The 15,797-nt window shown below is 36.6% G+C and overlaps 2 protein-coding genes across 2 annotated transcripts; both read right to left on the bottom strand.

Annotated features, from left to right (window-relative positions):
- Nucleotides 1-4,388: 4,388 nt before the first annotated feature.
- Nucleotides 4,389-7,482, bottom strand: LOC105951769 (cytochrome P450 98A2). Its single transcript, XM_012975219.2, has 3 exons — nt 6,969-7,482; nt 5,888-6,288; nt 4,389-5,132 (listed from the first exon to the last, which is right to left on the bottom strand). The coding sequence occupies exons 1-3, from the start codon at nt 7,453-7,455 to the stop codon at nt 4,488-4,490; spliced, it is 1,533 nt and encodes a 510-aa protein (XP_012830673.2). The 5' UTR covers nt 7,456-7,482; the 3' UTR covers nt 4,389-4,487.
- Nucleotides 7,483-10,816: 3,334 nt separating this feature from the next.
- LOC105951770 (uncharacterized) lies at nt 10,817-15,164 on the bottom strand. The gene is made up of 7 exons (XM_012975221.2): nt 14,847-15,164; nt 14,024-14,223; nt 13,146-13,664; nt 12,646-12,796; nt 11,882-12,052; nt 11,601-11,743; nt 10,817-11,300 (listed from the first exon to the last, which is right to left on the bottom strand). The coding sequence occupies exons 1-7, from the start codon at nt 15,034-15,036 to the stop codon at nt 11,196-11,198; spliced, it is 1,479 nt and encodes a 492-aa protein (XP_012830675.2). The 5' UTR covers nt 15,037-15,164; the 3' UTR covers nt 10,817-11,195.
- Nucleotides 15,165-15,797: the final 633 nt, after the last annotated feature.

Here is a 15,797-nt window from a genome sequence, read left to right as displayed (position 1 = left end):
GAAAAAAAAAACAAAACAAAAACAAAAACCAGATAAAGAGAATTTTGTGAAAAAAATGGCAAATGACTAAAAGCTCTGACTTCTCTCATACAAAGCTTTTATCTTCATTTGAATGGAACACTTTGACTATAACTCATCATACTTCTAAAACTTGAAAGAATAAGGAAAATTCATCTTTAACCAAGTTTTAACACATATAACAATATGTTATCCTTCTATTCTTTTGTAACAAATTGTATCCCCATCAAGAAAAGAGTCGTAACATTATGAAAACAGAGGACATTGATTTAACTGAAATCCCCTCTGAATTTTCACTCCATATTTCTCTCTGGTTTTTGCCATGGTAGTATCAATACTTTAGAACCCCATCGCCATGGCCTTGTTATCAGTCCCTTCAAACTTCTTATCCTCTTCAACAAGCATTTATCCATCAAAAACTTCATTAGTGCTTGAATTTTCTCCACAAACTCATTCTTTAAACAACTTCAGAGCTTGACAAGTGACATGCTGTCAGCAACCCGTTCAACTTGACAACAAAACCGACCACAAGATTACTCTTGTAAAGAAGAAGAGAAATCCCTGATTAAGTATTCTCGAACAAGTTCAGAACAAATTGTCAGAACACTCGAGGCAATTATTTCCTCAACTCTATCACAGTATCCTCAATGAAATAGTTACTCAAACGATATCTGTTGCAAAACCATTAAGCAATATAGACAGCTCTAATATTTGCATTGACTCAAGAATTTGGCAGAAGGGCTAGAACTGTAGAACATAAAATTCTATCAAATATCTAATATTATTTCTGCTTAAAAAAAAGTATTAAATAACATCTCCATAACCCAACAATAGTGGTAACAAAGAAACTTTTAATTATAGAGTAATTTTATCAAACACCTTGACTGGCGACACCCACAATTGGATTTTTGTTTTTCGTATGCATACAAGAGTAGATTGACTGACCATTCTCTTACAACGAATGTCAAATGCCTAACAGAAAAATCACATGCTGATTTATTACCCCAAATAAGTTTGCAAGAAAAGGAGTTAACAATGGATGATGATTTTTCTAAACAAATGATCGATGATTAATATTGGAGGAAAAGATCGAACAAAAGAATCACAGGATGATTTCTTGCACCAAAAAAGTTTGCCACAAAGAAAGTTACGAATCGATGATGAGTTTTCCAAAAAATAAAATGATCGATGATTAATATTGGAGGAAAAGACCGATGATGAATCCTGGTAGTTTTTTCTTAGAGGAACGATTTTAATGAATAAAGGGGATTAATGGAATTAGATTTATAGTTTAAGAAGAAGAATAATTAGTTTTGACGTAATGTTGTATCTTATTTGATATAATTTAAAATTTGTTGATTTATAATTAACTTTTAGATTATTAATTTTTCCATTATGTTTTAAGTTTAATTGAAAGGGAGTTTTATGTAATTTTAATTGTAACCCATGGATCGTACATTTGTTTGCTAGGTACGTTGATAAGGAACGTCAAATTGGATTCGTGTTGCAAAATAACTATTTAATTCGGAGAAGAGTTATTAATGGGCATTGGTGGAAATATCGAAAGAAATTATGGGAAAATAAGGGTTTTCGACGAACTTAAATCGTAGTTGAGTATGAAACGAATTCTATCTCAAGTAAAACGGCGTAAGGAACAAAACTCATGAGCAAAGCTCATGAATCACGTCAAATTTCAGCAATCCGTCAAATTTCAGCAATCCAAGGTCGTTTAGACTCCCAAAAGTTCGTTTTTGCTATTTTAGGTAAGTTTTAGAAAATTAATATCAAATCATAGAAAAATCGGATTAGGATTCCGTAAATTGGGTTGTTCCCAAAATTACGAGATCTACTAGAATCAGACTCTAACTCGTTTTTGCCGTTTTTGGTAATTTTTAGTATTTTCTTAGTTTTATTAGGGTTTTTAGTTTTTTAGTATAAATAGCTGCCTTAGGACTTTTATTTTTGAAGAATTTCGAATTTTAATAAAATATTTAGAGTTTTCTCTATTTTTCTGGTGGATTCCAGAGTTTTCGGTGGATTCCGAATGTTATTTTGTTCTATAGGATTAATTCGTAGAAATTAATTCTTTACCGTGCTTCCGTTCTGCGTCAGTTGGCATCAGTAGCGAGGTTTTTCCTGGTTAGATGGCGAAAGGTGCGAGACATGGAGACAACAACTACGTTGGCGATGACCGCGGGGTTGAGAAACTGCAAAATCTGCGGTTGGTGCGCGAGGGATTTGCCCTTGACAACAACAACAGAAGGACTGAATCTAACACGATGATTGCCGACGGTGTAGCCCGAGGTGCATATGTTAGACACAATTATCATGGACCTGTTCAACTTCAATCAAGGTATGAAGACTATTCAAAGGGAAGCGACAACTCTGATTTTGAAGAAAATCCGCCTAGAAGGAGGCAAAAAGATCGTGATAAATATTGGGTAAGAGCTGAAATTCCTTCTTTTAGTGGAAATTTTCTTGAAGTTGAGGATTTTATCGATTGGGTGTCAGAAGTCGAAAATTATTTTGAATTGATGGGTATTTTGCCGAATAAGATGGTAAAATTGGTTAGGTGTGAGTTAAAGGGTTGTGCAGCCGCATGGTGGGATGAAATACAGAGGAAGAGAGCTAGACAAGAAAAATTTCCAATCCAATCATGGAGGAGGATGAGAAAAATGTTGATGGATCGTTTTTTACCCCTAGGTTATGAGCAACGTCTATTCCAACTATATCGTAATTGTTCGCAAGGGAGTAGATCTGTTAACAAGTATACTGCTGAGTTATGAGACTAGCAAACTTAAATAACCTGCAAGAATCCGAAAGTATGGAAATTTCAAGGTACTTGCAAGGATTGAATATTTCAATCCGTCTTAGGATAGGGTGGCGCGCAATCGACTCCCTTGAAGAGGCTGAGGAGTTAGCATGGAGCGAGGAATATTATCAGAAGCGAAATAGTTCTTCTAGAAAAATCAAAGATGTTCTACCCGTTGCCAAAGTTAAGGAGGTACAAGATACTTCGTTCGTTATTCAAGCATCCAGTTTGGTGGAGGATCATGGCGTACGAGTTAACAAAGTTGAAGAAGAAATTGTTGATGCAAAAGTTAAAATTAGCGTAGCTATGATTAACGATGACATTAACAAAATCAAGGTGAAAGTCAATGAAGTTGAAGGGGGAGTCAACGAGGTTGAAGAGAGCATCAACAAAGTCGAAGATAGCGTCAACGGGGTAGAAGAGAACGTTAGCAAGGTTGAAGAGGGAGTCGATGAGTTTCGAGAGGGTGTTAAAAATAAATTTGAGGAAGAATTTGAAGTTGTAAAAGAAGAGGAAGGTGCACGTGAAGAGAAGGAACAAGTGGATTGCGTTGAGGTATGTGATCTAATTGTAGATAATGTTTGCTGTGAAGTTCCTGCATCGGCGAAATTGGTGGAGCCATTGAGATTTTCGATTAAGAAGCCAATTTTTCCAACGCCTCGTTTGGATAAAGATTTTGTAAGCGAGATTTTTGTGCCGGGAATATTGGTGCAGCACTTGAAGTTGTTTCGAAAGAAATATGCATCGCTATATTTTGATCATAGCTCGAGGTCGAGCTCTTTTGAAGAAGAGGAGATTGATAAGGAACGTCAAATTGGATTCGTGTTGCAAAATAACTATTTAATTCGGAGAAGAGTTATTAATGGGCATTGGTGGAAATATCGAAAGAAATTATGGGAAAATAAGGGTTTTCGACGAACTTAAATCGTAGTTGAGTATGAAACGAATTCTATCTCAAGTAAAACGGCGTAAGGAACAAAACTCATGAGCAAAGCTCATGAATCACGTCAAATTTCAGCAATCCGTCAAATTTCAGCAATCCAAGGTCGTTTAGACTCCCAAAAGTTCGTTTTTGCTATTTTAGGTAAGTTTTAGAAAATTAATATCAAATCATAGAAAAATCGGATTAGGATTCCGTAAATTGGGTTGTTCCCAAAATTACGAGATCTACTAGAATCAGACTCTAACTCGTTTTTGCCGTTTTTGGTAATTTTTAGTATTTTCTTAGTTTTATTAGGGTTTTTAGTTTTTTAGTATAAATAGCTGCCTTAGGACTTTTATTTTTGAAGAATTTCGAATTTTAATAAAATATTTAGAGTTTTCTCTATTTTTCTGGTGGATTCCGAATGTTATTTTGTTCTATAGGATTAATTCGTAGAAATTAATTCTTTACCGTGCTTCCGTTCTGCGTCATACGTACTAATCTTATGTGTCATGTTTTTATTGGCTCATAGTGGTCCAAAAAGTACAACCCTCTCGGACCCTAGACAACCCCTGGTTTGTTAGTTATAAAATAATATATTTTTTTTCATAATTGGAAATTACCATTTCAATAGGATTATAACTCAAACCGGGCAGATGACGAAATTGATATTCATATGGGCAAGTAAAACAGCAAAAATAAACACTTTTTTCGTCTTCCCGAAAATCAACAAAATTACATATCAACCGCCACACGCTTGTACAGAAACTCAGGCAATCGAGGAGTAGCCACCGCCTCCAACGGAGTCCTCATATACGTCACCAGACCAGGATTCTCACCCATATCAATCTCCTCCGCAAGCACACCCTCACGCGGGGCCCACTCGAAGTGGTGCAAAAGATGCCCAATCATAGAAGTCACCAAATTAATCCCCAATTGCGCACCGGGGCAAACTCTTCTCCCCGCACCAAACGGGAGCAGTCGAAAATCGTGGCCCTTCATATCAACATCTTCCTCAATAAACCTCTCGGGCCTAAATTCCGAAGCATTCTTCCACACTTGTGGGTCCCGCCCTATGGCCCACACGTTGACGTGGACGTTCGACCCCTTGGGAATGTCGTATCCGTTGATTTTGACGTTTGCATTGGATCGGTGAGGGAGCATGAGAGGAGTTGGTGGGTGCAATCGCATTGCTTCTTTGGCTATGTATTGGAGATATGGGAGATTTGGGAAGTCGAGTTCGGTTATTATGCGTTGGGTTCCGATCACACGGTCGAGCTCCTCGTGGGCCTTATGTTGGACCCTCGGGTTCTTGATTAGTTCCGCCATGGCCCACTCCACGGATATTGCGGTTGTGTCCATTCCTGCCGTGATCATGTCCTGCAATTTTTCCCCAAAACGGAAGTTAGCACAAAAACTTTCACAACAATGCTCAAGATATCTTCATCAATAACATAAAGCTAACAAAATAGAATATAGCAAATTTAGTTTGCCGAAACATATGATACATATTACACTATCGGGGCTAGGAGTGAAAATCGGACGGATCAAAACGAAATTAGCACTTTCGGCATTTTTTTGGAAGTGAAAAACCAAACCCAATCCCGTTTATTAGAAGAAAAGAATTCGAAAAATCGGAAATTAAAAAATTGAATCGGACATTTTTTGATCCGAATTGACGAAATTCAAAAAATTCCAATATATAGTTGCCTAAAATATAAAATACATTATTAGATTATAAGTGTAATTTTCGGAAATTAAAATTGGATTGATAATGGAAATCTCGTATATGATCCAATCCCAAACCCAAAAAAAGATCCAAAAAAAATGAAACTTGGAACTTTCGGAATTCAGAATGAAAAAAATTATTGTTCCAAAATCGGAAAATTTCGGGTTGGAATCTGCGGAAATCGAATATTTCATTCCAATTTTGAATCCTAAACGGGGCCCATTACAGTTCATCAAATCTTTATAGTAACACACACACACACACACACACACACACACACACACACACACACACACACACACACACACACACACACACACACACTCACACACACACACACACTCAATTTCATAAACGAATGAAAACCCTCATTTATAAATATGTCAAAGTATAACGATTGACTTACCCAAAGAAGGCCGATGATTGTGTCCTCACTGAGATCGTACTTATCTTTAAGAGTCAACAAAGCATCGAAAAAGTGTTGCTTAGCGGCACCTCCACTTTTCTGGCGGGCAAGAGTGTGCTCTTCCATTATATCCCGTGTGAGACTGTCTCTGCGGGCCCCGTGTTTGGCGAACGCCTCTTCGTCGAGTGGGAACATCCAACGGAGCCATGGGATATGCTCCGCCATTGCAAGAGATGCACCGAGCTTTAATCCATTCGCAACAATGGCTTTAAACTCTTGTCCTTGCTTGTCTATTACACCTTCGGAATTTACAAATCTTTTTCCGAATGCAAGTCGAGTAATGTTGTTGAATGCTACAGCGCCCAAGTATTTCTTCACTAGCAGGCTCTTTCCCGAGTTGGCTGCAAAGATTCAAATCCAATCAAGTCGGGTTCTTAAAAGTCGATTTTTCATTATTTAAAGCCTCATTTTTAGGAACACAGATCATTTTCCGGGTTTCCTGGATAGTGGTGGAAATTGGAATAGAACTTCAATATTCTACCGATTCCGATCCGATTTTTTTCATTTTCGAAACAATGTTTTTCCATTCTGATTTCCAACCCGATTTCAATTTTCAAAAATAATTCCGATTTTTTTCTTTTTTGAAATTACGCTTACATTATCAATATCATTATGTATTTTATATTATAGGTGATCCGAAAACTTCTGATTTTGAAACATGTTTTTTCATTCCAATATCCAAATATCCGATTTCCGATTTTACCGATTTATTTCGGAACCGAATTGGAATTACTTTTTCCTTCAAAAAATTAAAAGTAAAAGCCGAAAGGGCTAATTAGTAATTTCGATCCAATCCTTCAGATTTCCACTCTTGGACAAAAGATTTCCCCAACTTAGGGGAGCCCACTCCACTCCAAAAAGCAATGTCATTTTCTCAAGCACTTCAAGTGCATCAATTTGCATCCCAAATTTAAACATTAAAATGACAAACTAGAAGCTGCTAATATAAATTCAAAATATAAATTAAAAATATGGATTCTCCATTTTTATTCAATGACAAAAAAAAAAATAATAAACATACCAGGATTAGTACAGTCTTTGTAAATAGATTCCACCATAGCCGTAACTTCATCTTCCCTAATTGGCCTCAGAGCTTCAAGCCTCTTCGGCGAGAAAAGCTCCACCGTACAAACTTTTCTCACCTTCACATAGTGAGGCCCGTAATCGGCCCATATAAGATCCTGACCGTTTCTGCTGAAATTGGCGGCTGATCGGCTGCGGTGGCGGTCGGCGAGCTGCTGATCCTTCTCCTTCAGGACTTCCTTCGCTAATTCGGTGTTCGAAACCACGACGTTCAGCGTCGATCCGAACCACACCGAAATGACTGGCCCGTATATTTGGGCCCACTCCGCGAAGCACCGGAACCGAACGGGTTTGATGTGGTAGAGGTTTCCGACCACCGGCCACGGACGCGGACCCGGTGGGAGGCGGAAGCGGAGGCGGTGGTAGAGGCTGTGGAGAAAGAAGATGAACGGAAAGAAGAGGAGGAGGAGGAAGGAGAGAGCCATGGCGGAATGGCGGTGGAGAGAAAATGAAAGTGGGAGGGAAGTTTACATATAGAAAGTTCGGGGAGTTGGTAAAGGGTACTTTGGTCTTTTGTCTTATCGATTTGCTAGTTTTGGAATACTACCATATATATCCTATTATTATTATTATTATTATTATTATTATTATTGAAAATAATGCAATTACTGCTTCATCGAAAATTTAAAATGACAAATAATTTTGGACATAAGAAAACTCGGTAGAAAGACAAATAATTTGAGTGAAATGGAGTATTTAATTAGTTCAAATTTATGAATCTTCCATTGACTTAGGACATCGTCCATTTCTTCTTCTTTTTTTCTACTTCGAGATCCACGTTTTTTAGCATTGAAAATTGATTAATTTTGGTTTAATTTAATTATAATTTATCCATCGTCGGTATTTTATTATATTTGATCGTTGCACTTAAGATATAAATTCTGAAGCATAATAACGAAACTATGCTCGTAAACTGTGATGTCGTACATTGTTGCGTAACACAATGTAGCTTATTTAACGTTTTGCAGGAAACAATTTATTATCGAAACTACGATTTTCTCAATTTATCCTAAAGAATAAATTGAATCTCCAAAATAGACATAGGTTAAAAGAAATGTTAAATTAAAGGTTGTGGATACATGTACAATTAACAACCATGGAATGTAAGTAGAGTAGAATTCTTTTTGGTTGATCTTCATTCAAAAAATAAATAAATAATTATAATAATAAGGTTTGGTTGACCAAGAGTGCATGTTTGGTATAGTAGTTGGTCAAAAGTGGAAAATGGATTGTCGAGGTGGCCATAGCATATTATGGAGTTAATTGCATAGACCCCCCTGTGTTATTTCTCGGAAGCAAAAAACCCCCCCGGAAAAAAAAATTAGCATATGACCCCCTATGTTGTGTTTTAGTCAGCCCACCGCCCCTTTGTGTGCACTGACTCGTTGACTTACGCGAAATGACAAAAATGCCCTTCAGATAAATATATCCAACCTCTAGAATTTTATGACTCAAATGAAATTTTCAAAATTTTCAATTCAGTCCCTAGCACTTTCAATTTAGCCCTCTTCTCCAATTGAAAAAAAAAAAACAACGCACACTTCAATTTCAATTTCTCAGCTCATAGCTCAACGGCAGCTGTGTTTGAGAGGATTTTGCGATGGGCTTTGCTATTCGTCGGAGAATTCGGCGAAGTGTAGCTCGCCGGACCTCGATTGGCGACGACTTTAGAGAAGATCTGAACTCGCGGCGGCGGCAGCGGCGGCAGCGGCGGCGGCAGCAGCGGCGGCAGCGGCGGCGGCAGCAGCGGCGGCGGCAGCAGCGGCGGCAGCGGCGGCGGCAGCAGCGGCGGCAGCAGCGGCGGCGGCGGGGATATTTCATTTTTCTGATTATTACCGCGTCAAAATAAAACCAGTATTCAATTCATATTAACTCCGATTGAATGCAATACCGTTGCCGAATTTCTCTCTCTTCTCCGTCGGAACAAACTGTAGTTGATTTCTTACTGTTTCAAATCTCCGTTGCTATCGGAAGCGAGTTTTGATTCTCTGTTTTGAATCTGCTTTTTCGTTTTTTTTTTCCGGCGAATATTTCGCCGTTTTCCTTATAATCCAGCTGAATCGGCAGTTTTCATATGCCGATAAACATTGTTCTTCACCGGCGTGTCGATTGAAACGTACTGCTTGTGACGAGCACGTGGTTTTTATTTTTTTGATTTTTTATTTTATTTTCAGTGAAGTGTTTGTGTTTTTGAATTTCCTAATTTCGTGTTTCTATTGGCTGGTTTGTTTGAGGAGGTGATTTACTGTTTACAGTTTTCAATTTGAAATATCCAAAATTTAGTTGTGAGTTGGATGGGTGGAGTGGTTCGGTGGTGGGTTGGGGTAGGGGGAGGCGGCGATGGAGGAAGGGGGTGGGGATGGAGGAAGGCGAGTGGTTCAATTATTTGGGGAAGAAGACGATTTATTCTTTTTTTTTTTCCTGTATTCTTTATATTTGTTTTGACAATTTTGATAATTACAATTTAGTCCTATAACTTTAGATTATTTATAATTAAATAAATCTGGGTTTTTTTCCTCTTACAAAGGGTTTTTATGTCTTTTCCTGTCCTAAAATGTCCTAAAACGCACGCCCAGCTGCATGAACCGCGAGTGTATCCCACGATTCGCTCGTAGGGTCCTTATTGTCATTGACTTCCTTTCATAGGGGGGTATTTGCTAATTGTTTTATCCGAGGGGTTTTTTTGCCAATTAGAGATTTCACAGGGGAGCCGAGTGCAAATACCCCCATATTATGGTATGAGCAAATGAAAGAGTAGGTAAAATAGACCCACTAAAGTTGGTGGGATAGTTGGTGAGAGAGACAAAAGGTTTTTATTTAACATATTAAATATTTATATTTTTCATTTGTTTAATCATTTTAAATATGTTATGTTGTATTAGAAGACGAAATCCCTCGCTCATAGGACCTACATCCGAGTCAGTATTGATGAAGGATGTAAATTATGTAACTCGACGATCTGTTAGGGTAGCGGATTTAGATCCCATAAGGAATCAACATCTATTAGAGGTGAAATTTCTACACTGGGGCTGCCAGTACTCGATTATAGGACCTTGTACCAAGTTACTACCCGCGGAACCAATCGAGCTACCCATGCGGGCACTCAAATATGTTATCTTGTTTGCAAAGGCATTAGAATATCCTTAAATGTATGTCTTTAAGAAATCCCTATTTTTTTTTCTTTATAATTATCGTATTTGAGCATTATTTAAATCAGTCCCCTTACGAAACTTTCGCTATTGGATTAGCCATACAATTCACATATTTCTAGCGATTCACATGACATCAGCAAATGATATAAGTCTTGGATAAGAATCTACAACGCACTAGAATGCCCTCGTTGATGATCCCTTACTCCGACAGCATCTAGAATTCCTCGAACAACGTGATATCTTACACCGGGTAAATCCTTAACCCTTCCCTCTTTTATTAGAAGAATGTTCTTGTAAATTATGACAATATCATATATATATATATATATATATATATATATATATATATATATATATATATATATATATAAAAGCAGTGATTTCAAATCCAGAGGTTCATCGTACTCTGGTAAGTTTACGTAAGGCAGAGTTTGTTTTTTTAGGGGTGATAGGGGAAAAGTTGACAGATAAGTCGCCTTTACTGCAACTATACAAAACCGTATATCAAAGAGCAAGAAACGTAGCCATTTTTTGGGGGTGATAGGGGAAAAGTTGACAGATAAGTCGCCCTTACTGCAACTATACAAAACTGTATATCAATTTCTAAGAGCAAGAAACGCAGCCACTTGAACGAAAAAACTATAACACACAGCACCTTCAACTGTTTTAGTACCAACATTACTTGTATGTCAACTAATATACATACATTTTACTTACAAACATCGTAACTCTCATTAACGAGAGAAAAAAGAAAACGAAAAAAAGGAGGTATTACAATTTTCACAACATGGAAAGACAACAAAAAGGGCTCGATTGCAGTGGGTCCCACGCTTCAAAACTAATTAAAGTTTTACAGCCGAAGCTGGTTCCACATAAAAACGACCGAAGGCAAAAAAAAAAAAAAATGTCTCCTCATCCCTCGGCTTGACTGCTAACAGAGCCCCAAAAATTGCATAACCCCACATTGCTCGAAACGTGAATAAAAGAGAGAGCTCCTAATTTTTTTAACTCTTCTACTTTCTTTTGATAAAAACTATCTTTGGACTCGGAAGAAGCTCTAGAATATAGTTATTCATCGTAGGTTTCGGGTTGCTTTCAGATCCTGATTGAAGCCTTATCTGCACGAACAAGTCAAATAAGTGTGGGAGAAAATCCGAAAATCGTAATTTCGGAAATTGAAATAAAAAAAAACATAATAATTTCGATATTAAAAATTTGGAACTCTCGGAAATTAAAATTGGATCGAAAATTGGGCTTTTAATATGTAATCCAATTCTGTTCCAAAATTAATCAGAAATCGGAACATTTAGAATTCGGAATGAAACATTTTTTTTTTCTTCCAAAATCGGAAATATCGTTCCAATTTCCAACCCTAGAGATTCATATATTAGCAGATATAACAGGAGAAATTTAGAAACCTCGTATTGTCCTAAGAGAGCAGCAAACAAGGATGAAATTCCACGGACAGCTAACTTTTGTCCAATACATGCACGTGCACCATATCCAAAAGGAAGAAATGCTTCGAATTCATCCGGCTCTTTCATAGCACACGAATCGAATCCTGACATAAATAACAACTTAAGTTTATATTACCTGAAGATGTGTAAAACATTGCTCAAATCACAATACTTAACAACTATTAAAAACTGAGTGATGAAGCTTCTATATCAATTTAAAAACATGGCATAGAAAAATATACCTTCTAAAGATTCTTTTACGTCGGAAACTGGTTCAGTTGGCAAAACAAATCGATATGGATTGAACTTGTCAGCATCTTTCCCCCAAGTTTCAGTGTTCGATTGAACCAATTGAACTGGCACAACAATAATTGCACCAGCAGGTATCACTGTCCCATTCTTTAGATTCAAATCTTCAAACGAGCACCAAAAATGAAGAACACAAAATTAGCCGCGACTTTTGAAAGAAAAATTTATAAGTAAAAAGATATTCTAAAAGAGGCTAATATCATTTATAGGTGATGAAACCACAGTCAAACTTCACATTTCTTTATCATTTACTAATTGCTACTCATTTTCAGTAAATAAATCTCGGGGCAAATTACGGCCACCCCCTGAGGTATGGTAAATTACGAAAAACTCCCTCCTGTTTGGGTAATTACAGCCACTCCACTCAACTATGTATTATCTTACAAAAAAACCCCTCCAGAGGTAAATTTAGGGATGTTAAATCGGTAAAACCGCACCGAAATTTCGGTACGCCAACATCACCATATACCGTACTGAATATATGATTTGGTTCACTAAATAACCGAATTACATAAACTTTTATGTAAAAATATTTAAAAGGAGGGGTGGCTGTAATTACCCAAACAAGAAGGGTTTTTTTCTATTTTGGCCATACCTCAGGGGGTGGCCGTAATTTGGCCATAAATATCCAATACCATCCGAACTTAAAGAAGCACTTTTGAGTTTTAAGCAATAAATACATTGGTTTTTAGATTACCATGATGGAGAGAGCATCTTTGCAATAAAGGTCCAGCTGGAAGAAGACGAGCTGATTCATATACAGTTGCCAAGAGTTTGGGCATCCCGTCGACATTCTGTTCATATGTTTTTCTCCTAACTTTTTGTGCCATAACTACCTCTGAGTAAATCTGTCAATTTTATTACAACAAAAGAAAAGGTTCATAGTGATATCAAAATAAACCAACTTGAAATTAATTCTCGCAGTTGAATCATAAAAAAGAGTAGCAAATAAGTATTTCTTCTCATATCAATAATAAATCATTAAAGTCGAAATCTTGAGGCTGTCACGTAATTACAGAAGCATAGACTAAGTAAGAGATAGCGTAAAACCTTCAAATGAAACATTCATGCATCGTATTACAATACACTGGAATATAAATCTACCACAAATTAAGAATTCGTGTCAAATCATGATTAATTTTCAATCTACGAAAACAATATTTAATAACTGCTGAGCAAGAAAACAAAAAACCGAACCTCGTCCTGTATGTCTAGATGTGTAACAAGCCTCGTCAAAATATTTGCAACGAGCGCAGCCATTGTCAAAGAACCGTGAAACATCAGACTTATTAGTTCTCCACACGGTTCAAAAGCCCACAAGAATTCCGTGTTGCAATTTTGTCTGCATTCTTTTGCAAGCTCTTCGGTTAAGAACTTCAACCGAGTGCACGAATCTTGATACTTCCAAAATTCTTGTTTCCAGAAAGGGGTAACACTATAAGATCCCCAAAAGCATGCATCTTTAGCAATCTTCATTAGCAACTCCTTGTAGACAATTGCCTTAGGCCAGGACAAAAATACGTCTCCAAATAATGTGAACCCTAGGATAGAAAAAGCTAGGCTCAGCGAAAAAAATTCACATTCGATACCTCCTTTGGTCATTTCAGTTTGAGCTCTTTCTATGATGGAACAAAATATTTTGTCGGGAATCGAACTTGCTCTCTCAAGCAATTTGCCTCCAAGTTTCACTTCCAACAATTTCCTTTGGTGTTCCACCTGCAGAGAAAAGATTAAAACAAGTACTCGAAAACTTAGAATAATATAAGTGGGCTTACCTTCGGTTTATTTAGATACAGACAATAGGATTATTAAATTCCTCAAGATGCTTTACTTATCAGAAAATTTCACAATCCATACCTCTTAAAGTGCATATCACACTCTCACTAGCATATACTTCTTTCATGCAATTTCGGGAATTTAAAGTTCTGTGTCGAGAATTTATATCAAACAAATGAACCTTATTAAAGAATCTTCCCCTTTCAATGCAATTACTTAACACGAGCAAAGAGAAACTTTGAGCAAAAAATATTTGATAAATAACGAAAACGAAAAGAATCCCTGTGAGCATAGCAAACCTTGTCAAAAGATGAGATAAAAAGGCTTGATTTCCCAAAAGCTAGACGAAATGCCCTCCCTGTCAAAGGCAACTTATCTTCAGCCTTCCATAATACCTCTTTGATAAGTTCTGAATCCTCTATCGAGACCAAAAGTTGAGTGGGTCCCAGCCAGAGTTTCACCACCCTTCCATATTTCATGTGACACTTGTAAAGGATATCTGAAATCACACAAACGCGAAAATAGAACAATCATAATTTTTTTCCTAGCATTTGCAAATCCAAATAATTATACAGTTAACCAATGCGAAAATGATTAAAATAGTATGCAAAATATTATTACAAATTCAAAAAATGTAATATTAAGTTATTACTATTATGTAAAATATGCTTTGCCTCGATTCTTGATTTATTTAAAGAAAAATTATAAAAATTGGAAATTGGCGAAACACTTACACAGCAGTGCCACATATTATTGAATATTCAACTTTGTAATATCCAAATATTCCATTTTCCACAAAGCTAACATAATAATTTAAAATTAAAGGGAAATGAGCAAGCAGTCGGTGAAGAAAAAGAAAAAAAAAATCAGATCTAAACAGATAAAATTGTGGACATAAGATTAATCCATTGACCTAATCATAAGATGGGAGTCAAAAGTTCTTAGTGTTTTCCTAGCTAAACATGTAAATATCGTCCAAGATTTACAATTATTTTTTTCTTTAATTTAAAGCTAGTTTCATGCTATACTATCAGCACAGGCAATTGATCAAACACTTGTTAGGCAAAACTGGAAGTTCCCAATAAACAGAGTAAGAAAAAAAAATTGAAGGAAGTTACAGACCGGTGAGATTGGAGCGGGTGATGAGGTGGCCGTGGCCGTAGAAGGAAGGGCAAGGAGGGCCGGGTATGGGTCGGGCTTTGATCCACAGCCCGAATATATTTGCTAATTTGACAAGCAAAAAAGCGGTGACGGTTATCAGAGATACCCATGAGATTGCATTCAGTTGGCGTTCAAAGCAGGATGCCGCCATACTTGCAGCTGAAGAGCATCTATTTAGAGAGAGAGAGAGAGAGAGAGAGAGAGAGAGAGAGAGAGAGAATTGATTGTAGAGAGAGAACTGATTTTTTTCTGATTCGAAGAGACAAGTGCAGTGAATGAATGATTGGAAATTTTGACATTTTCTGTGCTATTTATGGAGTCGTCAAAAGTTGACTCTCAATTTGTCAACTATCTCAATTTTACCGTTTCAGTCCTTTATATTCCAAGTTCCAACTGTAATCGTTAATAAAATAGGGTAAATAACACTTAACCCCATGTGGTTTGAGTTTTGTGCACATTAGCCCTTTATATTTTCAATATAAACACGTGACCTCTCCTGTAGTTTGAATTATGTGTGCATAACTCCATTGTACGTTAAATATAAACACATAACCCTCGTATGGTATTCTACTTCACAAATAGGCAAAATGAGTTTTTAGTCATGTAAGTTTATTAGTTGAGAGAAAGTCCATCATATTTAATTTAAAATCATAATTTTAGTCATGTAAGTTGCAAAAGTTAAGAATTTTGGTCCTATTAGTTAGAGATTAGTTAGTCTTATTTCCTTCATAAACACATAAGTCTTCTATGGTATTTTACTTAATCATGCTCATTAGGAAGAAGAAAATTTAGAAAGTACAAGGGGATTATGTGATTATATTAAAATATATATAGAGGTTATGTGCACAAAGTTCAATCTACATGAGTAAGTGCTATTTACCTTATTATTAATTAATGAAACTTCGAATGTCT

The sequence above is a fragment of the Erythranthe guttata genome, chromosome 14 (assembly GCF_056151865.1).
Source record: "Erythranthe guttata isolate IM_541 chromosome 14, IM_541, whole genome shotgun sequence".
In the NCBI taxonomy this organism is placed as follows: domain Eukaryota; kingdom Viridiplantae; phylum Streptophyta; class Magnoliopsida; order Lamiales; family Phrymaceae; genus Erythranthe; species Erythranthe guttata.
The sequence above is the reverse complement of the archived record's forward strand: the minus strand, read 5'-3'. Positions and strand labels throughout refer to the sequence as shown.